Genomic DNA, 26,690 nt, shown 5'->3' with positions numbered 1-26,690 from the left:
TTTTAACGTGAAATTTAATTACGCATTATTCATCTTGCTGTCGTATCTGACAAGGTGGCGTAAAAGCCTCGTCCGGATTTCGTCTTTGATGTACTTTTTCGCTTTTTCCTCGCCGCAAGTCCGGTGAAAGTTCCAACTTCCAAATCCGATCAAAAGCTTTACACGGGTGTCAGCGCAGCTGGTGCTGTGCACGAAAGATTCGAGAACCTGTTCAGCAAAGTCGTTTAAGGAATTTATAAATTTTCGTCTTCTATGGCGATAAAATACCTACTTCATATAAAGCTTTGCTGTCGATGCTATTAAGAGCGTGGAATTTAGAAACAAAGTGATTACTCTTCAATTGCATCGACAAACATGTTTATTCAGATAAGATCAAGAGAAACGTTGATACAACGCGTAACAATTTCATCAACAGCTTATAATCAGACGAGACGATGGAAATCGCGTTAGATAACAAAGAGGCGGAATTCCTTTATAACGTATCTTCTACTGCACCGAAATGTCTTGTAATCACGCGACGATGTCTAAAGATAAAGCATTTTATCAATTCATTCTTATCGCGCGCGACAAGAACTACTCCCTCCGCAATAAACCGAAAGAATCTATCGGGAAAACTCGGTGAGAGTTTAAAAACGACCACGATCGTTGTCAATTATCGGGTGTACGTATATCTATCATATCTGGGAGAAACCGGGCAGACGAGTTAAATCGATTATAGTCAAGTCAGCCGTCCGAGATGCTTCTTGGTAATTGAAAGATGCCTTCAATCAGCGATACCTGAAACCATCGATGAAGAAATCATCTCGCCGATGCTCTACGTTCGTTTCCATCGTTTTTCTTGGGTGAATTTCCTCGTTTATATACAGGGTGATTCGTTTTCAGTTTATATATAGAGTGCTCCCTCGAATAACGCGGTTTCAATTATACGCGTATCATTTTTCTTTTTGATAGATCTTTTTCTTTTTTTTTTTTTTTCTTTACACGTATTTTGAATCAATTTATTTAGCATATCTTTACAACTTCTCCTATCATGATGAATAAGAGAAGTAAAAAAGAAGAGATGCGACTTCGTTCGTGTGAACTAATTCCTCAAAAATTACCGTTAGATACAAGAAGCAGTGGCACCGGGTTCAAACACATAACGAACCATTATGGAACTTGGAAAAGAAATCAAACAACCAGAATGTCTCTGCGAACTACATAGCTACAGTTTCACAGCAGATATGCGTAAGAGCAAATGAATTCTTATCGTTTTCTTCTTCAAACAGTTTCTTAACTGCTTAAATTCAACGTTGCTGGTCGATGCATACTGCAATGATTTCAAAAAGGTAAATTTACCTTTTGAATTTTAATGCAATCGCATTAAATCGCCTTACAGTGAAGAATAGTACATGCTATGGACGTGCATTGGAAAAACATAAATGTGTTTATATATACATATGAGTATCTATGTACTTTACTTTTTATGGGAGGAAGGGCCTCCGTAACTACGCAGATTTCACTCTGCGCAGTCAGTCAGTGCTCTTAACCCCTGCGTTGTTCGAGAGAACACTGTATCAGAATCGAAAAAGTGGAGTTTATGGGACAACAAGATTGAAAAGTGTCATCGAAATTGTCAGGTAGACGTTATTATTGGAATTTGTAAAATTTTATTCGAATGTGAATTCTGGCCAGCATCGACGACAATATACAAACGCAAAGAAAACAATAATGGTTAACAATAAATAATGATAAAACCGTATAAAAGCAACTACCTAGCTGTCAGGGACAGAGTCGGATCGGTAATAATCCTTGTTTCGCTGTGCTACGGGCAATAGGTTTGCGTCCCTATTACGATGGCTTGTTTATTATTCAAAGAGAGAAAAACGAGAGGGAAACTGAGCAGTATCGAATGGATTTACAATTTAATTGCCAACCGTATACTCCGTCATTACTCCTTAAACAATAACATTGCCATGTTTCGTCGAAACAAGAATCGCGTCCAGAACAGAGAGAAATTCACGCGATTGTTTTTCAGAGAACAGGAACAAAGCGGCAGGAGTCGATCATTGGCAGGTTAATTAATTAATTACTAATTGGTTAATTAATATCTTCGATGGTAAGTAATTTTCCGTCGAATAAAATGCAGAAACGAATGTTCATAAGCAAAACGCAGACATTTCCATCCATCTGTTCAATGTGTGTTTTACACATTCGTGCGAGAACGAGAAATGAAACACCAGGTATTCTCGCGTCAATTGTATACTCGTGATTTAATCACGTTAATTTACCGCGAGCGCCATTTAGCCGATCACTTTTTTTCATTTCGATCGCAATGAATGATGCCACACGTGTCGTAATCGCAAATGCTTCCAGCATACAAGTGTGAACATTAACGAAATCGGCTTTGATTCTCGAATAATCCCGAACCCTCTTTCACCAGCACGTTCATTAATCCACGTTATCACCACACGGGAAATTCAAAAAGTATCGTTATATACGAATTCCAGTGGATCGTTACGACGAACACTGACAAATATTCCGGTACAGAGCCGGTGAAAACGACTCACGGTCCGACAAATAGGTCCGTGAGAGATAAGTCGCCGGTTACAAGTGGATGGTTACGGAACAATGAATGCGGAAGGACGGTCAGAAAAGGTCAAAGCCTGGCTGGTATTGGCTTTCGAGCCAGCAGCCTGGTCAGTGTCCGTCCGGTGAAATACGTCCGCGAATACGAACGGCCGTCCATTTGTCGCTTGTCCGTGTCTCCCTGTTCCACCCCCGGTGCTGGCTCATCCAGGCAGAGTACGTTCTCTCGGCCTCCGACTACTACTCCACGACCTGGTTGTTCTCCATTTCTCAGCCGATCTAATTTAACGAGAATGCCTGCCATGCACACCTACGAAACCTCAGAGGAGGTACAGAAAAGATCTATCTAAACAAATGTGTTCTTTGACCTCATTTCTTAAGGATTTTAGAGGCGGTCACTGATCACTTTAATTTTTAAATACTGTGACTATATGACTGTTCTTGACATAAACAAAAGTTTATAAAATATTTTAACATAGTAATAAATGAAGAATTAATATCGTCAAAATTTTAACGCAGCTTCAGCTTGCAGAAAATATATACGAAGTATAATATTTATTATTATAATAAATGTAATGTAAATATATAATAATAATCTAAAAGCTGCTAAATTATTAATCGTCGTAATTGAAAAATCATTTTTGATAACATCGATAGAAATTGGATACTATCGCCCAACCTTATTATATATCACCTTCTATGCAAGTTCATTTGTGCTTGATCCTTTGTAACCTAATAACCATAATAGATCGAGAACTAACTTTTAGTTATTTTAACGTTATGAAACATAAAGGAATGACAACAGACTAACTTTTAAGTCTTATGTTTATTAAAATCACTGTGTATTTGGATCTGCAGAAACATTCCATATCTCAACATCACAATAATTTTTCTCTAAAATAACATAAAATAAAATATTACCCAACAATTCATGAATGCACTAAGGCTTCAAAGGTTTAAAAATATAACTTCATCCTTTTTTCGTTGAAGGATCAACATATTTTCACCCTCCTCCGAAGAATGGCTCTCGTAAACGAGGGTCGGTAATATGTTAACGGTAGAACTTAGAGGTTGGAAATGGACGGTTAGGAAGATGGTAGAGTGAGAGAAGCTTTCGATGCCAAACGGAAAGTCCAACAAGCGTGGTGGCTTAGTGGCTGTTTCCCTCATCCAGGTCATTATTCATGGCCTCAGAGCTCCTTGCATTCGCGCATTGACTTGTCTACGCGACAGTAGAAAAATAACTTTTATCGGTATCAGAAGAAAGGCATGTCAAACTCGTTCGAGCATCACTTTCATACGATTCACTGGATTTCAGCTCCGAAACCTTTCAAGTTTACTTTGATCATATAAAATATTGGTTAATGCTTCCTTGTATGATATGTCGATATCACATAGAGAAAAGGGATAAATACGATTAAATTTATTACAGTCACCGAACGAATGTAATTCATAATCCCCGTGTTACACGCGAGATATACCACAAGTTTGTAATCCGATAGTACGATTCGAACCTTAGTAAGAATTAAGTTCAACAAAGAATCTCCGTGAGCAACGTGGAGACAGTGACGTAATGTTTCTAGGCGCACGATAAATTGGATCGTTCTTCCTCAGAGACTCTGTCTTGGTGCAAACTGACTTTTTCCTTCCTTCTTTTATCTCTGCTACTCTCGAAGCATGCCTGGGAAATGTACGGCCCTGGGAATCGTCCCGTCACTTCGAACTAGGAACGCTAACGATCCACCGAGTGCCGGTTGTTGTCCAACGTGAAAAGCAACACGGTAATCGTAAACGGCACCTCGCTGGAATCTAACCGTACTGCGCTTCTATTCCATGTAATTCGATCCCAACTTTCTGTTCCAGTACCATAATAAATTCAATAAACAAATAAATTTTAGTTGCTCGCATAATATCGATATAATCGTAAAAATCGAGGAACATTCGATCGTAATTCTCCGTAATTAAGATAAGGTGTAGTACAAGTTACCACGTTAAAACATCAAAACGAATACTTCACCCATGAAATTACAACGATAACAGTTTGCTATTTCAAGCGAAGTAACAAATAGAAAGTTACAGGCTAGAGCAGGTCAGGAAGAGTATATACAATAGCATTAAGATTCAAGTGGAACAGTTTACGGAAACTCTCAGCGAACCAATCAGAAAATAAGATATAACGGTGTCGTTGCATGTATTATTCATAGCGTCTCTTCGCCGACTGTAACTACGGCCCGTTGAAAATTTAAACCGATTCATGAAAATACACTTTCGATCAGACATTATCGTTGATTTGAACTAAGAGCATCATTTACGATAGTCGTATCATAATATCATTCCTCGAGCAACTGAACTACAAAATCTATATATTAGGATTTTTTCGAATCAAAGTGGTTTCTCAAAAAATATTATATTTATAATATTGTATTTATATAAAGATAACAGAGGAAGACCGCGATAACTCAAATTTTTCGAGTTTTCTAGAGGAAACTTCAAAATTTAGTATCATATCCCTTTTTATATCCCTTAAATATCCCTTTTTAGTCACCAAGTACTTAACTATAAAATTTAGAAAATCAGGGAAAAGAACGCATCGAGCATTTTCCATGCTATCTTCATATCGGAGATGAACAAGTTCGAAGGCCAATACCCAATGGTCGGTACCAAGGTCTGAGAAAGAATTTGTGTAAATCAAGGTACACCATAAAAGGAAGGTCTACTCTAATGGTCACCAGGCTACAGACTACAGGGTATAAAAGACAAAGCAAAAAGGTCAGTAGAAGAAAGCGAGACGACAGAGGAAATAAGAGAAAGATCGTGATGTCTGGCACGAAACGTATAGAGCTAGCAGCCTGCCGTGAAACACTCCATTCAATGGCGTTTGGTCCTCAGCTGGGGGTGGAAAGAAGTTCTTAGGATATGGGAGCAACGTGTGCAAGTTATACGATTCAACATTCGGTGCACATAGCTCGAGCCGAGGTTTGCGGAGGAACCTCCATTTCCAACCACCTCCGGAAGGTCGGTCGACATAGGTCTGCGTTTGATGAGAATAAGAGGAACGTCAAAGTTAGCGGTTCTCAACCTAAGAAGACGATACTGTTTTTCTGCAATTCTGCTTATTTTATTATCAATTGTCCTTAATTTCGTGAGTCACTGTATATTTAATCTCAATCAAGATACGTGACCGTTTTTTTATGTGATATATTCAAATTTCGACAGATTAAAACAGAATTAAAATAGAAACTTTTATTCGACTGTTTCTCGTAACGTTAAATTGCTTACTGACACTAATTATAATTATAAAAGTATTCAAACGACATGCGCTACATCAGCAAAAACACAGCTGTTCGAAGAGATGTATCGAAGTACATAATCCACACACGTGGCGAACTGTGTTAAGTGTCCTCGTCGATTCAAAAACTAGATACGCATCGGAGGTTTACGCGACTGATCTATAAAGGATTGGCAGGCTGTTTCGAGGATGTATCGTACGTAAAGTCTGGAACTATCACGTATTTTGCTCGAAGGTCGTACCGATATCCAATTACGGGATGCACACAATATATGATCGACGCGTACGCAACACATGGATGATCTTACATAAGAACGTCATACTCTCACGCATTGCTTAGAGGACGCGTCACAACACCATAGCGAGAAGAGGAAATGCATACACACATGTCCGATCGAGATAGAGTCACTTTAATTGTCAATTGGTTGTTAATCCACGTCAATTATCACAAACTTGTTTATCGCAATACTTTAGTTATATACGTGTGAACGTGTCAACTAGAATGGAATGACCTTGGAAACATTATCGAGTATAGCTACATAAGCGAATTAAATGACCTCCGAGTATATTGTATCGTATAAGCACATCGCTCGAAAGGATCGCGAAGCCAATTTTCCGGATTATAAGGGATAATTCTCTGAGATTAACTGGAATGGAACGAGGAACTTCTATAGAGTGTGCATAATCAATGTTATAGGAAATTTTTATGATATATTCTGTTATGATTCTACTTTTTTTTATTTATACAAATGTATGTTTTTGGAATCATTTGAAATATAAGATAAATTTTTAAAAGAAAAATCTACTAACGGAGAATTAACAAGGAATTTACGTAAAACAGATGTTTACTTGTTTAACGAACGCGAAGATCTAAATATTGACTAAGACACAGCTTCTACCTAGAATTCTACCTTAAAATTGTTTCGGTGTTCGCAAACTGTGTACCTTTGAAAAGCTTACGTCAAACCACAATGTCCAGGTTGACTTAGGACCGACGAAGCTGCCCGAACGTGTCGAAATCAGCTGCCAATGTAAACTGCGTGCTTACGACGCCCGGTAAAGCTTTCTAACACGCCGCTGATTTTGTGAGAGAAAACAAACGCAGGCCGTACAGGATTTTAATCGAACTTGCGTGCCTTCGAAAGGAAAATTTATGGTCGGTTTAGAAGAGATTCATCGATCGTCTACACTCCATACCACTATCATAAATCTTAAGAAAATTTACGGAAAATCAGAAAATATGTAATGAAATGCCACGAAATCGCAGTAAAATTGCCTTTATCAATTTATCGATACCTTTACCTTCATTTGATATTATGATTCGTTAGGTATCGAAGTTAAGTGCAGTTTGAAATATAATTTAAGATTCTTCTAAAGATTTTCCGATATAGAGGAACATGGAAAGAGGAAAATATGCCTCGCCGTGTCTTCAAAGTCATTCAGTGCAAAGGAAGCAGTACAACTACATTGTTTACGGTCTACGGTTTCTCTTCTCTTTACCACAAACAGTCTTGGAATCTCCCGAAGTTATTCCACGTTTCCTTATCGTATAAAACGTTCGAGAAATCAAGGAGAAAAATGGTCCACCGGGTTTCGACGGTAATTCCTTCACAATTCTCTAACATCACAACCTTTTCCATCCCCATCTTCATCCTCCAGCATCCTTTTTTCTCCTGCTTTCTCGCCTTTCACTTTCTACCTTTTGGAAACACGACGGTTCGTTTCCTACCACAAAAAGAGCAGATACGATTTTCGAGAGGATCGTGTATTCAGGAAACAATACTCTCTATCGAACGAAAGCGATATTACACGAATCGCCTAGTGTAATTCCCTTTAAAAATTAATAGCGAAATAGAGTAAATATAATATAGAATATAAAATAGGAGAAATATAAAATATAGAAAAATTTGATTTTCGGTATAATAAAATTTTGCAAATTATTAGATATTAAATAATATATAAAAGTTATCGGAATTTTCAGAGTTAATTAGATAAATGAAAGTCGGTTGGATGATTGGAATGGATTTATACAAATCAATTCCACGTGATAGCCGTGTAAATTCATCGGTACATCATTTAGTCGAAGTTTTTACATGACCATTTAGCGGAAGATATATGCACTCACATAAATGTATATACGTGTACTGTTGAAGGAAACATTCAACTTAATTTCACGGTCTACCATCTATCCGCAATAAATGAATTCGAGTCGCGTCAGTTTTTTTTTCACAGCATTACCTATATAGCACTCACGAATAGTTCTTACTCAAGATTAATGTCGTATTTGTTACGCTCGCAACGCGTATAATTTTATGTGCTAGAACTATAACTACTCCGGGATATTACTGTAACACATGATATCACTGAATATGTAACTGAGCTTATTACTTCAGCAGGCTAATGTTTCAATATTAAAACCAAACTTAAAATTCACACATATATGAAAATTCCTCTTTACGATTACGTATTAATTGCAGGAATAACCGTATAATACGATGACTTTTTTCCTTTCAAAGTTTCACTTACATAACCTTCTTTGACTTCACATCTTTAGTTTACACAGAGACGCCAAAAATTCGAATCAATAAGATATTTTCCGATATCTTTTTCTCAAAATACTATGTTAAAACGTTTTTATACGAGGCTCGAAACGATGGTGGGCGTCGATCCCAGACGACAATTGATGATATATACATACTTAGATAACCATCCAAAATGGAAGTAGCTGACGAGAAATTCATAAGACCGCGTTTTATATGTGACTCACCGTGTCTAGGTTGAATAGACTCGAGACCTTCTTCAGGAACCCGTCCTGCGACTTCTTCTTTCTTCTGGTGGTCATCCTTCTCGCGCCCAATCGATCGCCGTTTGATGTAAATTAATCCGATTAATCCAGACACTTCAGGCAGCGTCGAGCCACATATTTTTCTCGTGGAACTCGGAAAACCACACTTTACCGAAACAAGAAGCAGAGTTTATGACAAAATCGATCCGTTTTTTACGATCTGTTTATGCGAGAGGAATCGTGGCAAAAGTAAAATTCGTTCCTCAAATTATTAAAAATCTATCGTAAAATATACGTAATAAAAGTTAAAATGATATATTATTTCTGTTGTGTATATCTATTTATTCGACAAACTTCAAGCCCAAATTCTTTACTGCGGTATTTCATTTTCGTGTAGATATTGATTCAAAGCTAATAGGTTACACTATATTTAGACTGCCGTAAATATATAACATAGTATGCAATTAGAAATGATTGGGTTTCGATAATATTGTATCCTTTTCCCTGCAAAAGGTTCTGCACAAAAGTTTATCGTACTGGTGCAACGTGAAAGTGTCTCGACCACTTGAAAACTCAATCTAACGAGGAAACACGAGACCCGTTGCATAGACCGGTAATTTTATATGCGTCAAATACATCATAGATTCGAAATCGCGATTACAGCGACGCGGAGTCGTATTATAACTCCCCCAGCGGCCTATTTCCTGCGAGCCCGTGCCGCATTTATATCTCACGCAAGTGCAACCTAATTGATAAAAGCCAGGGACATAGGCCCGTCCTACTTAGATCGGTTAACCCGAATCGCTTGGCAAATAACGCGGGAAACTATTTCTCTATGATTGTCACGTGTTATTGCTAAACCTTATGTAATACGTAATCAGTGGCATCGATAAATCGTCGCGTATGTACAAACACGTAAGGTATGCAAACTCATAAAAGTTCTCATACGAATGGAACGAAGCAAAAACAGTCTACTTAATACGTATATTTGTTATAGAAAAAATATTTAAAAAGAGATAAAAACTAAATTATCTATAGAACGTATAATTAATTTTTTACTTATAAATTATCGCTTAAATAAAACCAACAAAGTTTAAATTTTAACAATAAAATGGCTGGACCATTCGAATCGCGCGCCACCTGTTTTGAAATTGATCGAAATCGATTTCCGATATTCATGAAAGAAACGGCGCATAAAAGAGAAGAAACAAATGCTACTACGATTTCTTCTGAATCATAGAGTTTACAAATGCATGAACAACTCACGCTACCGCGTATTCCCAAAAGCTAAGTACGACAAAAGGTTAGTAGATGCTCTGTAAAGAGAATGCACTCTTCAGTTCGACCGGTGAACTGCACGCCCTGGGCGATCGATCAGTGAAAGTATGGAGTACAAAGTGGCACACAATCCTCGTCTGACTTGATATCTGCCGATATGTGTAATTCACATATTTTTCCGAGCACAAGGCAAAAAGCGATTCTATGTTCACACAAAAACCATGTACATATGTATAAACGGTTCCCTCTTTACATAGTAGGCATGTACAACTCTACACATTCGTATACTACGTGTGTGTACACACGAGTACGCTTATATTGTAAACAGGTTGTCCGTCCGTCTCACTCTAGTGCGCGCTAAGCGTACTCCTGTCCAACGTACCGTGACGAATGACGACGCGGATAAGGAAACTCACGATTGCGGGCCTCCGATTTCCACGTGGACATGCGCTTCACGCACACACTATTGGTTGTTATTCTTTCATCTTTGCGAAGAACTAAAAATCTTGAATTATTTTTGACACGAACGCCTCATTCGAAAAGAAAGCAGCAATGAAACGTCAATCATATACTGAGAAACGAAATGTACTGTTATATCTGGCGTCCTTCGCGCGTATCGCTTATTCGTCACATAATGGCAAGAAACGTAACATAGACTTTCAACTATTTCGTTTCTGAGAATATCTTTAGTTCGATTCGCGTGTCGTTATATACGAAGAATGATGCCCGCTAAAAACAAAAAACATTCAAATTTCTCAATTGCCACGTGTTCCTGCCGCACTACCCGCCAAAAAAATTTAGAAATGAAATCTCCTATTTAGACACGCAAACGTCACTTTACCTTAGGAATGAAGATCACTGATTCACACGGAGCACATTAAGGCAATAACGAGCAAACGCATTTACCTACACGAACACTGCACTCTTATCCAGCGTTAGTTGAAAATCACCACGTATCAGGACGCCCCTGCACGTACGATTCTCGCATTCCATGAGAAACACGGATGCACTCACACAGACATGAAACAGGTTGCTCCTCGCTCATCCGTTTCACTCCAGAACGAATTTCTACCGCCAAGCGGACCACGATATTTTCTCGAGCCAGCACGTAGGACGAACGAAGAAACAAAGGACGGGATTGAACGCAAATGTCAATATGTACACTACAGCTTTTTCACCAGATAAACGGATTGCATTTCTCATACGTACAGGTACCTTCGTATCCACCTCTTTTCTTTATTTATTCGTGTCTAACGACTTCTTTCCTTTTTCGTTCATGCTCCGTTCATATGTCTTAAAATCAACACCGGTGGCGCGACAGAGGTTAGAAATTGTACTCTAGCAAAGTTTATCGGAATGTTGTCAAACGATGAACGCCAGATGTTTCGGCGTTTCTCGGGCGAGTCAGTTTCCGCAATAGTTCGTACAGGTTTGCGTGACACGGTTATACGGCTGTGCTATAACTCCGATTAAAATCACTGACGCACCGGTTGGGAGGTTAGGTCGCTACGGACGCCTCCTCCTCCGCCTCTCTGGCCGCTTTCTCTCTCTCACTCTTCGATTACGATTGCACTCGCAGAAGGAACGCGCGGCGTCGGAACAACGAAATGTTTTCCCGCCACGTGATATACGCACAATCTCCGCGATACCGATCGAACACAGCCAGTTAGAAATCAAACGACCGACCGAAAATAGTATGACCGTGTACGCAAAGAAGTGAAACGTCAAGAGCCCCCGTACGCTTTACCGAGCTGGCCGTGGACGGGCCTCTTTGCTTGCTGACGTCATCGCTTGCCCGCCGGCATGAACTTCGTTGCACGCACGGAGAGTGCCGAGCCGAATACCACCGGATTTGCACGAACCTGCACGATCGTCCTCGCCAGAACTGTGAGTTGGGCGTTATCCAAATATATCAACTTTTATTCCAATTATTATTTTTCAACCTGTGTAAAGTAGATTTGTTCGTTTTTAATCAACGTTTATTTGACTAACATGCGTTCCAAATGAATAGCTGCTACATTAAAACTCGTCGAATACAATAACAAAATTTAATTACAAAATTCCATTGTGTCCGATTTCGAATTGCTTTTAACCAAAATTTATTTGAGGTACATTCTATTTTAGTAAATTCGAGTTTATATATTATTAAACAATTAATAATTTGATAGAATTCTAAAATTACTTGTCTGTTTTTTAAACAACATTTTTCATATGTATATGTTTTTAGAAACAATAAGTGTTGTTTTAGTTATAATTGAATTAATAAATTTTTATTCCATTAGCGCAGATTTGTATTTCTGTGCGAGTTGATGTCTCATAATTTTTTATCCACTATTTCGAATAAAAAGTGGCCAACTCTACACGAAAGTATTCGCGTTCTCTACCGCGTGCCTCTCGTTCTCCCTCTCGTTTCCTCTTATATTTCGCTTCCTCTCGCCCAGAATGTACTAACCATACAGAAGACGTTCGTTTCTTCGGTGACGCTGCACCGTTTCGTGCCAGGCTGATCGCGCGAGGTCGTGCGGCTTTTTCGTGATTGGGGGAAGTTGAGGTAGATAGGAAGATATCGCTTCGGGAACAGTCGTAATGATAGACAGTTTACATGAATTTCGGGAGCTACCTGTTTGATTATGCTCATGCCTATCGTCATTGTATACTTACTAAATATTTCTCTTGATATTTCTATACCGAAATTATAATTGTATGGTATATAAATTGTTAAAACAAATTATTGAAATGAATAAAACATTACGATAGACTTACTTATAGAAATAAAGTTTTAAAGATACAGAAATTCTTAACATTCCAAGCAGTCGAGATGTCGCAATCCGACAGAAAAAGCGTTGTCTTGTTTGGGAAATAAAAGTGTAATTAAATACGTTTACGTTCGTGGAAATGCTCCTTTCGCTTTCAACGACTCCCATAATTGGTGAAAAGTTCTGTTATCGCTATTCCATCAGGTTCGATGGAATTTAAATGGAACTGCTCGTCTCCAGGAATCCACGAGTTCGAAGTCGATCCCGAAGACCATGTGACACTGTCTGCGAATCAGGAAACTCGTTTCAATCTAATCTCTAAAAAAAACGTGATTCTTGTTTGACTCAGTGCACACGTTCGGAGGTAGAGGAATTCCTTCTCAATAAAAATATTCGTACAGAGTAGGATCTTCTCAGATTCTTCCAACTCCTTTTCGTAAACTTCGATAAAAAAAAAGACTAAATACCCGATCTGAACGTACAATAACCGCATCCGAGCTATAGAAGAAACCAGTTTTTTTCTATGAGCCGTCACTTTGAAATCCAACGACCTAGGATTAGATATGTTTACAGGAGTACAGATGCATCGTGATTTTGTTTCAATGCATCACTGTTTTCACGTATCTGAATGGATATGAAAAAAGTAGTAACCCTCCGGCTTTTTAACGACTACTTGAACTCTTTCTAATCATTCGCGAAAAATAAATATGCTCAAAGGTCGAAAGCGGTCAACGCATTCATATCTGACGATCCTTTTCCCTCGAATGCCCCGAGCTATGTGACCTGGAAACTTGAACGAAACCTTTAGAATTTCTGGGGAGGCAATTTCACCGATGGTGTATCTTGCGTGCTGCCGTATGCAACTGTGCCACCGACACGCGGAGTACGTTGCGGAACAATGGCAACGCTTAATGCCGTCTGACTGACTGCAATTTGCATTTCTCTAACCGGCATCTCTACCTCTGCGAATAGGCCCCGCCGAAATCGCGTCAATGCATCGAAGCCCGCTTAATGTTTCCGTAATGCTCAGCTATGCATTCCTTTGAACCGATTTCAGACCAAAACTACATTCAAACAGAAAATTGCGTAGAAACGGGTACAACTTCCGTTCTGAAAATTGGCCGGCTGAATATTGATTTGATGATACATGTATGTAGGTACCTTTATTATTTTGCTTCCGAACGATCAATATAATTTTTCAATTCAATACATCAAATGTGGTAGAGATTAAAAGATTTCTTCGACATAACTAAGTAAAGAGATCAAGTGATGATACGGTTGACTCGTTGATGACTTGCTCGTCGATGCTGGCATGAAACTTTTACTTGATACTTTCTTCGCAATCCTTGTAAATGTGTTAATTTGTAACATAGAATTCGTATTACTAAATTAATAAAATATTAATGTACAGGTGAAACACGATATAATCGGAATTAGAACTATAAGTGACACCTATGTGTTGTAGCAGCTATATTCTGCAAACTCTGTCGATAAGCTGTTTAACGTGCACCAAACTTTGTTGTACAGTACCTTTTGCAAAGATAGGAATTGGAAACTAACTGTAACTAATTATAAATCTACGCAATATTCGCGTTTCATAAAGTACACCATTCTTAAAAAATGATTTATTTTACATTAACTTCACAAATGCAGTTCGTAACTTCCTATAGCATTAAATTTGCATTCTAAACGATCATTTGTGTGAAAAAAAAATGGGAGAATGGAAGGATTGTGAGAAAAAAAAATAATACCAATGCAAAACAATTGATTTCGTGTTTTATTGCGTCGAACATAATGGAATCCAAAGGAAAATGCCGAAGAGGATGCTGGAGCTTAATTAGCGTATGTCGGGGACCGAACGTCACGAGATCCATTTCTTTCTCGTATTTTTCAGAATTTTGTTTGTCTGCGGTTGAATCTCAGCAGTCTCCGCCTTCCGTATGACCCTAGTAATGAGAGAAAAAAAAAACACACACACAGAGAAGGATAGGAAGTTAGCTGCCGAACACCCTAGGCCCTAGGCTAATCTCTTATAACTGGAGTGGCTCATTTGCAGCGGGAGTCGCAATGCTCATCGAGGAATAAAAAAGAGACCGAAGAAAAAGGGATAAGTAGAGAGTAATGCGTATACGAGAAAAGGGCAGGCAGTAAATAAGGGAGAAAGAAAGCGGAGATAAAGCTGGGCAGGAGGGTGAGTTAGGGTAATTGGCACCAAGCCCTTTTTCCCGTGTTAGTAACCGCGATACACCGAGAGAAGGGAATTTTGATTCATTTAATATCTTGAACAGGAATGAAGCCCCTTTGCTGGAATAATAAATGCGTCGTGTATTTATATACGAAGCCATTACTCCAAGAGTCGCAAAAGCCTCGTCGAGTTTCCTTATTTAATATTTACAAGACGTTAAACGTTTAACATTCGTTAGAAAATAACGACCTCCTTGTTAAGAGAAAATTATTAGATTGTTAACATGAAGAGAGTTTAAATATTGAAGTAAAATGAAATAGCCTGGAAAACGAATCATCTTAACGCCTGACGAACCGCGAACTTCTTACACCGATGAAAGAAGGTTTTAGCGATCTCTGGGCAAACTTTGATACCTACTCGTTACAATGCAAACATGCATCGGACAATATGTTCGGCTTGTCCATGGTGCATTACATTCAGTCTCATAAAAGCGATTTCATTCGGATTCGGTATAACTCAACGTGGCAATCTGGTGTGCACGAGCATTCTACAATTCCCACAGGAACTCACGTCCGCAAATCGTGGCGAGATTTTTTTTGACGTATTTTAGCAGTGGGAACCCCTCGACGAACGTCCTTTATCGTAGATCAGGGGAATTATTTAAGATCTACATGGCAAGATTTTGTAATATTTTATAAAAGATAATTTCGTGATAACAGAGTCGATGCTACTAAATTTCACGTTAAAAGGATGAAACAATGAAGAAAGGTTTGTCTGAACGATTTATCTTAAGAGAATTTTCATGAAACGAAGAGAAGAAGAATCTCGACACAAAATTGTCCGTCGTGAACAAAGGAAAAGGGAAGAGCGATCTGCTTTGTATCGTTACAAAAGAGAATAAAGCCGGCTGGAGGATGGTGTAGTGGGTGACATATTGTGAATATTCGAAACAAGAAGATGGGAGTCGAAATAGATCCTCTCTAGAGAAGGCACTATTGAAAAACGGTATACGTAGTTCGTTCGAGGGTTTATATCAGAAACCATCGATCAGAACTTACCTCTTCGAGATATTCTTGAACGGTGTATAGATCTCGAATATTGAAATTTAAAGAGCGTCATTGGTTTAGATATAAATCTTCTCTGGTGCCTTTAAACCGTCTCATAAAAATTTAGAAGTAATTTAATTGCATTAATTACATTAAACAAATGAAACTTCCATAAAATCCTGAATAAATATTTACGCCAAGAAATTGATTTAAAGTTACAATTAGTAGCTCGGCTGTAACGAATGAAATTGATCAAACAATAAAATCGATTAGTCATTTGTTCCCGTGAATGTTCCGACACGGTTAGCAAATCTTCTTTCGGAGATAAATCTCGGAGGAACATTACGCGAATGGGTGAGTAGTCGAACTCCTTAACAAAGAGTTCCCTTACAGAGCACGCAGTCTATAGCAGTATCAAGGTTTAACGAATCTTTTTAAATTCACGGAGCGCGTCCCCTAACCATTTGGTCTCGCAGTTTTCTTCAGTTTCCTTCCTCTTACTCTTTACCCATACTACCACAGCTTTTCCACTCTCGTAGTCCAAGCCTGTATCGGCGTATCAGCAAGGGGCGTAACCCTAAGGCAAGAGTAAACCCGATTAGACGGTACACTAAATCTCATTCGACCAGCCTTCATTGTTAAGTGCTTCTACCGTCTTTCATTCCTCGTAAAAAGCGTTCCATGGTTGTCGCCATGCGACGCTTTGTCTCGCGGAAATATTCTCGTATTTCAGTTCTCTCAGAAACTTTTATACCGTCCGACTCTTTTGTTGTATGGTGGTCGATATTAATGGACATTAGCCATGGGCGAATTAATAAACTTTAATTAAACGATTATTTTATCAATTACGAATCTCTCATTTAGGATTTTCATATTACGCGTACCAATATTTCTAATAAATTAAACGATTTTATCTTAAAATTCTTCTTTAAAAACTCCAATGTATTTAAGAACAACAATCAGGTGCAGTGATGAAGTATATTCAATTATCGCATCACGTTAATGAATTTACTAATAAACATGGTAATGTATCAATATATGTACCGATGTTTGAAAAATGTGGACATGAATACCGCGGATTTTAGCGCTACGGTAGGAGAGCATTGGATAATATCTAAGACGTACACGAGAGATTTCCTGGATTAATAAATATTTTCATAAGTACTAGTACAACATCGACTAATCGTTAGTACTTAACGAGGAATGTTGCAACCCTGATGCACTAGTCGTTGAAACCATCGCATCATTAAAAATCGCAACGTCCTTAATAACGAAGAGATAAACTGCAAGTTGCAGCTACGTAACCAGGTGGTAAGAATTCGAATCGTATGTATCACTGTCATGTAAATTGGTTTCATTCTCTCTGCATACTCTCTTTCACCGTTACATGTTCCTGCTGTTTAATCGTTTCTGTGCTACCCTTGCCGATACCACTGGGAACGCTACGTGATACATGCGGCAAGTACGACTTTCTCTGTCGAAAATACGTTTTCGTACATCGAACCATTTAAATTCAATTATCGTTCTTCAAAATATAGTAAATACCATCCAAAAATGAATAATTATAGACCACGTCATTTTTACTATCAAATGTACAATTTTCTTGTTAATTTCGTTAAAACATGCACAAAATTCGACAAACATTTACTACAGTCTCATTAGGCCGTTTAAGTTAGAATAGAATAACACAACTAAAAAATTAACGATATATGATAAATAAAAAAGAACAATTGAACTAGTAGTGAGGTATAGGTAGTAGAGCAGAGTAATTAAAGCGCATGATAACAGAAGAAAAGAAAGAATAAAGCAGCATGCTTAGAGCAAAAGCAAAGCAACGTTTGTAGTTGTAAGCGATGAATGCTCACCTGGTCCCCGTCGTGTCCTTGCCAGCTGTCGTGACTCTGCAATGGAAGGAATAATATGAGTACGAATTGTAAAGCTGTGTTCTATTAACGTATTAAAGAAAATAGTACATGGAAAAACTTTGTTCGAGTAACTGTATGTATCTCATTCTTGTCCCATATGAAAAAGAGAAGAAAATATCGTTGAAGATTGCAATATCGGTAAATACTTCAGCGGGCAGGCATTACTGCCAAATTTCGCAGTGTGTTCATGCCAAATGTTCTGAAATGTATTTTATTTGCGGTAGGACAAAGAGTTGGCGTGGTATCCACCTGTGAACCGACCACGTCGTCATCCAATTTTCCACTCCACTATCTCGTCCCTACAGAGATTTATATCCCGAAATTTAGTCTATGATCATTCGCGTGATTGCATCTACGAAAAAAGCCGAGAGAAACGAACTGCATTGTCGACGAGAGAAAAAATTTAATCAAATCATTCTTTCTGCCAATTCGTAAAAATAAATTGACATTCGAGGACAAACAACAATATAATAAATACAAATAAATGTATTCAACATTTTATATTATATTCTTCTAAAAATTGAAGAAAGCAATTATTATCAACAAAATTCGTTTCGCTGTTAAAAATAGCTTTTTCCCGTGTTATTTCAATTACACGTGTTATGATAGGTAATCCTTTTTTCTATTCAGATAAACATGATTTTACCCGGAAGGTTGTAATTCTGTTACGGTTCATTAAATCGGTGTAAATAATATCAGAAACCATATAGACAGCTATTTTATCGGATGTGGAGGTCGACCAATACCGGAAGTATAGACGGCGGTCGCTGGGTTAATGTTCAACCGCCATGTTAGATTTATGGTGGCAATATAGGCGTCGCGGAACACGTTGAACATTGCGTCCGTGTGCTACAAACAGATTCAACATAGCATTCATTATGACACATATCCGATATGTGTTGAGAATTTTCAAAGATTTCATATGGTGTATTACGTTTTACGGACAACATTCACAAGATTTAAACTCATAGTCAAGATATTAGGATGATAATTTATAACAGCAAAGGTGAGAAATATAGTAATAAATTAAGCAAATTGCACGGAATAAATGTAAAAGATATGAGTTGAAGAAGTATACTGGAAAGACCGGAAACTTTGGATACCTTAAGAGCCGAAAAATCCGGAGGACTCTGAGGACCGCGCAGACCCCAAGGATATCGAAGTACTCAAAGATCCCGAAACTTCTGAACACTCATCTGGAAGCTTCAAGATCCTGGAGGCTTCGTTGAACCTTGTATGGATTAGGTGAAATTCCTCGTGCATTACGTGACATACATTACTGAATTTTTATTAGATTCTTTAAAAGCTCCCACATCACGATCGTATACATATTTACTGTCACTAATATCGAACTACAAAAATTTAGCATCATTTGTGTTGTATAATATCTCACATGTTGGGAGATAGAGAATCACTGCAGTTTATGTTGAATTAGACGGATATAGAGTATATTGGAAAATATTGAGTCTCGCGATTTCGAATTACCTCTGCCGTGTTTACTAACTACTGGTATCAGATTCTATTGTTTCAAACGATTAATATATAACAAGCTTACGTACAAAATAACTTCTATTAGTTATTAGTAATATCTATAATATTAATAATTTTTACATTATTATTATTAAGCAAGCAGAACATGACAAATCTGAGTACCTTGTAATAGGTAAAGATCTTTTCTTTTTATGCTATCAATTTGCATTAAAGAGAAGAACACAGATTCGGTAAAGCGTGTAAGCTGACGATAACGTATCGCATCCAAACGTGCAAGGTGTAGTGAACGCGATACAGATATGCCGAGGAAATTATTCTCATGATGAGGGTTGCTACCTCTCAACCAGTTAGTATCAAAATCCCATTACAAGACGGAAGCCGTGCCTCGAGCGAATTCGATGGCTTATTCGGATAATACCGATATCAATTTCATGTTGTTGAGAAAAAGAAACAGACGTATGAACTTATCCATGTTATCGCGAAATGTCGAATTCGAAGCAACCGAAAAGTTATATGAGTGAAAGAACACACGACGATCGTTAACAGTACTACATTATCATCATGATATACATTTATTCTGCTATTTACGTAACAGAATATGCCTTGTTTATATTATCTTCTTCTCTCTGATCATTAAGCACGACAATAAATATCTAAAAATGAGGAACACAAAAGAGGAGAAAATTACGGATCTAGCGCAGCGGTTGCGTACGTTGACAACGGAAAATTTGATCATTTAGCAGAGGTAAACTCCGCGCAAAACTTAAGTTAAAGGCTAAAGTGTTCGTAGAAGAAATCGAAAAACATTGACCTTCAACTTTGTTGCTGCGAATCTATTTATTCAGAGCCATTCCATTATTAATTTATAAAACCAGTATATTTCTGTTTGCAACATTAGGTTGTATATAAATATGGCACATATATAATAAAAATCGTAGTCAGATGTAGGTATTGCATATGTTGATATTTACAACAAGATATTTAAATCAAAATATCACATTATTATTACGTTTCAATTTACGAGATAAATTACAAATTCAAATTTAATTAAAGTCATTAAATGGCGAACAAATAAACAGGTGGACAACATTAACTAGACTTTGCAGGATATCTTTTTGGTCATTATACTTTTAGCAGATGGGTTTACAAAGACAATCCTTTCCGGCCAAACTTAATTGCAAACTTCCTAATTGGGAAAATTGGTACATTCGTAACTTTCGACAGCCACGTGGATGATACCTAAACTAACAAAGTTCCGAACTTTTCTCGTTTACGATTAACTTTATCCACTGAATGCCTTGCTTTAATTGCAAAGATCGTATGTACATTGCGCTTTATCTTTGTCGCCTAATTTCATTGGCATTTGCTGAATTTATTCCAATTAAATCGATTCGATTAATACTAATATACAAATCTTCCCTGGATCATAAATTCTATAATTTGGTGCATAAAGTTACAATTGAAGTTACAGCAATTCCGTACCATCGTCAAGTAATAAAAGAATAAAAAAGGGTAAGAGGTTGGACGCGGGTCTCATTTTTCATCATTGAAGGAACAACTTCCTGCTCTCCTTTATGTAACATATAATGGTTTTCAAGTGGCATAGAAGCAGATACCCACGCAGGGTCATCGTTCGAAGATATAAAAAAAAACACTTACTTCTTAACGACTTCCCTTTTTACATTTTATTGACGCCCTTCTACCCTTGGTCGTTCGATTTTTAACCTGAGACTTATAAACTTGCATGCTTCAAGTAACAAACGAAACTCATCCCTCCGTCGTCTTTTTAATATTTTCATCGTTCAAAGGTCGCCAATAATCCTATGATATACCGAATAAAAGAAATATATGCATATATTGTATCGATAAATTGCAGGGAAACGACACAACGTATCGTATAAGTTTAAATACAAAAAATATTTATAAAAGTGTTCTAATGAGAAAATTACGTTACGCAGGAAGTCGTTTCCTTTGGCGAAAAATCGTAAAGATTTATCGCTAATAAAAGGTGCGATGACTTTACCAAACGGTCGAACTTTGGAGAGTCATTTTACTCCCTAAACGTGAGTTACCGTAGCTAAAAAAAAAAAAAAAAAAATACGTATCTATTATTTTCGGCTGTTTTTCAAGCCTACAAAGTTTTATTCAAATCGTAGCCAAATCGTTTGCTACTTGCTCTTGTAAGGAATGTGAGCAGATTCTCGGAAATAGCTAAACTTACGATGTACTTTGCTAAGTTCTAAGACCACTATTTAGCTACTAAGGGAACTAGATCGACAACCGAGCATTAAAACGGACCGATACGGTAGAGATTCGTTTCTATTAGATACTATTTGCAGCAGCGAAGTCATCAGCGACGACCGAAAAACTTTTTATCACCTGGAAAACATGTTGGCACTTCTGTTCATTCACTTTGGAATGTTTAGGGTTGCATAGAGGTAAAAAGTTTCTTAGTCGTCGCTTTTGGCATATTCGATACGCGAGAAGTTTCTCAAGCAAGAATTTCACCTTCGAATTTCGCTATACGAGCTGGGTATCGTGATACGAAAGTTTTGTAGCTTCTTCTTATAATGAAGTTCAGCTTCTATAGGCGTTCAATCTTGTTCGAATCCATTTAACTCGAAACAATTTTCGTTTATTTATGGATATAAGAAAGTCATAAAAGAAAATAGTAGTCATGTAAAATTATAGATAAAATATAGCGTTCATTAACTTTATACGATCTTTTACGAGACTCAGACTGAAGCAATAGATCTGCGCGACAATATAATAATTTCGAGAACCTTTCAACACTCGTGGCACATCGAGCTTACACTAAGGTATAAATTTTGCTGTAGTATTAAATACCATACAAGCCCGAATCTCAGGTATGAAATTGTCACGTTGATCTGAGCCCGTTTCATTCGTTGGATGTATTCTAAACTAGTCGTAACAAATAAGGAGTCCTCGTAGAAGAAGTTCCTTAGCGTCCAGGAATTCTGCCTTATCTCGTAAAACCAATCTTATGCGGAATCGCAGGGAAGACCGAATATTTTGAAGTGTTCGTGATTTTCAAAATGTTAAGAACAATGCGCCTCTGAAATTTTTTATGGCCCCATCAAACACCTTCCAGAATGTTATACTCTTTCAAAAGTTCTAAATTATTCCCAAATAAATATCTCTTCCGCTAATATCGACGATTAAAAAGTTATTATCATATTTGTCACAGAACAAGACAAGTTCTTCTATTCAAAATTCAACGACATCGACTGGGATATCGTTAACAAGCCAAGTGATCATAAATTGTTACAATTTGTAATAACTGCTCGTCAGTAGCTACAGAACCTCTGAAGGACAATTTATTTCGTAAAAAATGAATAAAGCCATCTGGTCACGTGAGGGGCCATAGAGCAATTGCTCCCGTGTTGTTGCGACGATGGGATTACAGAGGTAACGAGAAGCTCGCAAGAAAACAGAACTGAAGTGTCCAAGCGGAACGAGAAATTCGCAAGACCTCGTAAATTCAGTTTTACAAGGACCTTCAGGAAGTTTCCACGCGGCCGAGAATCTCGCGTGATCCAGAATAGTTGGCCAACGATACGACCGCTTAATTATGAACACGCTGCAATAATTAATTGAGGTGGCAACCACGCCTCACGGCAAACATAGGATTGTCCGCCGAGGTCGTGAGACCACTACTCTCGACCTTTTCCTTCCTGCAAATTATTAACGGTCCTGTCTCGTTGCGACCACCCCCTCTTGTCCTTCTCTGCTTCTTAATTATATAAGTCGCCGTAGCGTCACTCGGAACTTCTGTCGTTGAACGACTTGGGATCGCTTAGACGTTATAATTGGAACGCATGAGGGTGATCGACGTTATCGATCTATTATATAACGAGGTCTACTTCAAGTTCGCCCGATAATTATGTGGAACGCTTTTATCAAGAACACGGCGTCGTAAAGTTATTCGAACAAGAGAGAAGAAGGAAACGTTTCTGGTTTTTGAAAATCAATTCAGTGAATCGCGTCAATATGGTGAAAAAATTGGTACAGCAGAATGATTTGATTTCTGGATCAAACAACCTTCTTAGTTCCCAAATTTTTAAGTATTCAAATGCCCAACTTAAGAAAAGAAAAACAAATTTTTCTAAACGTTATATGTGCTATCGAGAAATATTTGTTTCATGGGAAACACTCTAAGCGAATTGTGTTGCATCGATATGATGAAAAAATTTCGGACAAAAACTATTTCAAATTCTGCTAAAAAAAAGAACAAATATTTATAAAAATCTTGTCCGATCCTGAACAATCTTTCCAAGAAGAAATGTCTGTCTTACAACAATATGTTTGTCCTTTAAGAAAGAAGGAAGACGAAAGAAATTTCTATTCATCGATTGTCATTCATTTGGATGAATAGCTGAACGGAAAACAATCAAAGAAATCCTTGCGTTGATACAATGGTCATTCACGCTTGTAATTTGTTTAGATAAAAAGTCCATTCGCTGAATAGTCGAACGTCGGGTCAGAATTATGCCCGGGCCAATGAATTATACGACCATTTCCGATTGGACGACAGAAATAATCTATTGCTGCCTATTGCTGACTCTGAAAGTGAAGCACCGTTGTTTTCGAGTTCGTCGTGATGAATTCGCCGACCCCTCAAAAAGTATCTGTTCCGTTATTATATACTGCATTCTGTAAAAAAGAAGCAGAAAAGAAATTCAGTTAATAAAACGACGTTCGCTCAACGACGTTAGAACGCTTTATCGGTTGTTTATTCTCGGCGGCTATATTCTTTACGACTTGATAGATGTACCTTATGTTCTTCTCTTCCTGATCTGCTACGAAGCACTAACGCAATATGAAAGATTCGAAGGTTTCAGAGAGAGGAAGGAAGACCTGGAAAAGGTACTTCGATGTAAATAAAATAACGTATTGGTTTCACTTCGTTACCTTGATATCCATATAAATTTACTACCATAAACTTTCCCATTTTATTCGTCCCTTTGTACGTCCACTAAGAAACACATACGGTTTTTATGTTTGCAACTTCACTACTCACAATCAGTACTTCTACCCTAAAAATTTGTATTTTTTTCATTTTGAATTTCAGTTTTAACACAGATGAACACCGCGCTGTATTGTTCGATACACGAAACGCGCTGTGTCATGTATTATGGCCCAACTGTTGTGCATTGCACTGTTATGTGCAGAACAAATGAAATAACGCGACGCCACGAAAAAAAGAGAAAAAGATACGAAGGAAAAACAGGAGCAGATCCGTTAATCGGGACTGAGATACACGAGAAATAATTTCGAATGTACCGACTCGTGATAGGATCAAAGGGAAGCAGTTAACGATGGATAGTGTTTGAATACAGTCGACGTGCTTCGTAAATCGAAAGTACAGTTCGCACACTCGGCTCAAGCAACGAACCTTGAATAATCCTACTTTCCTGGTTAACCGCACGACCATCATCCTATTTATTGTTCGTTAACGGGTCCCTCGCTATTTTGGACTATTCCAGCTTTTGAATACACGTACACAAGCACACTCAAGCGATCGAATTCTGTTTGTCGCTCGTCGCATATGTTGAACAATCAATCATAAACATAATTTATGGAAGGAAACGTTTTGATTTTGCTTACCCTATAATTGTATTAACTTCGAAATTTTTCCTAAGATTGAAAATTGAATATTTTTTCTATTAAAAATTTTTAAAATTATTTTTTTCAAGCGAGCAATAAAATTATTCTACTTGTCAGACATGTTTCTGAACGCCAAACAGGCGGCAGCGTATCAGTGTACAATTCAAAGCTCGTCGACGTAAAAATAAAAAAGGGAAGAACCAAAAAACACTTTTGTTTATCGACAGTGCGCAACGGATAGAAGGGAATATTTTTACACGTCCATAAAATTCTGCACGGTGAAAATTATTCGATAAAAATTATAACGTCCGATATTAAACACGGAACCAAGTCGCCTGTGCATGTTTTAATAATAATTCATGCCGTTGCAAACAGAATGAACAAAATCCTACGGAAATCGCTCCAATAAATCGTATAATAATTTTGCTTCTAATTAAAACTTCCCCGTTTTGATCATGTGTATGTTCTGAATATGTTCTACCACTGAAAACAAATCTATTTCATCGATTCGGATCGAAAATAGCTGTAGACAGTTCTCATTATGAATAAAATCTGAACATAAATAAACACAATAAAATTTTAATATCGCAAGATCTGAATTTTTTCTTATAGATACATACATGTATAAAATTTACTTTTCGATCACACCATTTCATTAATTACTTCAGGACTGAAAATTGGTAATTCATGAAGATAAACCACCCACAATTTTTCAAGTTTGGTCTTGGAGAAAATACGAAATATACCAACTGCTTCGGGGCAATGCGAGTTTATGTTTGCCATGGGGGTGGTTAGCAAAACAGTCATGGACAGGTTCGCGTTTCAAGAGCAATAAAACGCAGGTCCGGCGTCATCGTTAGCTCGTCATTCGGTGTCGAAGCAACGAAGACTGATACCGGCTTTCTTTACGATTATGGAGAACCGCGGTTATGAAACGGACGTAAAACTCTCGTTACAAGGACGTCGAATCATTCTAGGTAATACGTACAAGCCCCGCAACTTTCGTTACGCTCGTTAATTCCTTCCGAGTATACCGACGTCCAGAAGAGGGTACCTTCGTTATTTCGTTTCTTACGACGCGATTCGTTCCTTTGTCTTTATCTGTTTCCATAATCTGGTATGGTATGACATATTCTACGAGAGTCATAACAAAATGTTATTTCGTGAAAAAAGAGGAAAATAGAGAGAATTCACGTGACAACTTTTACACTTAAATCAACGGGAGCTACTGATGACTGTAAGGGCGTGTTCTAAGGTCATTGACAAATATGGTCTTGTATCGAGGAACGATTAATTCTCGCGCAACATCGATAAATTTATTATCGTTGCAAGCATTGACGCGCCAAGAAAAGCCCAAGACGGGGAAGGAAAAGCTGACTCTCCTATCCCAACTTCAACCTATCGCCCACACGTATTCAACCGCTCCTCGTGACCGCAATTTATTGCAGTCTACATTGAAATTCATCGACAATGCAACCAAACAGAAAAAAAGAGAGGGAAAAAAGAGAAAAGAAATAAATACCCAGACTTGCGTGCACGCTATTGTTTCACCGATGCAATGAAGTGGTTCGAGGGATATGCCTGACCGTGTTCCGAGCTGAGAAATCTATAGCCGTTCAAGGTATCGACAACGAAACAAAAAATGAATACGAGAAATGGGGAAAATAAAAACGGATGAGAGGGGTGGAACAATGAAAAAGAACAGGAAACGTGCAGCTCAATATTTTGTTGTCACCATT

General features: G+C 37.8%; 1 protein-coding gene across 22 annotated transcripts in view; it reads right to left on the bottom strand.

The window, feature by feature from the left end:
• The window catches only part of LOC117208256 (disks large 1 tumor suppressor protein), a 526,768-nt gene that overhangs the window by 122,134 nt on the left and 377,944 nt on the right, over positions 1-26,690 (bottom strand). For all 22 annotated transcript variants that reach the window (XM_033449267.1, XM_033449269.1, XM_033449273.1 and 19 more), the window contains one exon: positions 17,773-17,808. In XM_033449267.1, coding sequence (XP_033305158.1) covers positions 17,773-17,808 — 36 coding nt within the window. The remainder of the gene's footprint in view (positions 1-17,772; positions 17,809-26,690) is intronic.

Source organism: Bombus bifarius, unplaced genomic scaffold (genome assembly GCF_011952205.1).
Source record: "Bombus bifarius isolate JDL3187 unplaced genomic scaffold, Bbif_JDL3187 scf7180000008058, whole genome shotgun sequence".
Lineage (NCBI taxonomy): Eukaryota > Metazoa > Arthropoda > Insecta > Hymenoptera > Apidae > Bombus > Bombus bifarius.
This window is presented reverse-complemented; position numbering and strand designations above follow the sequence as displayed.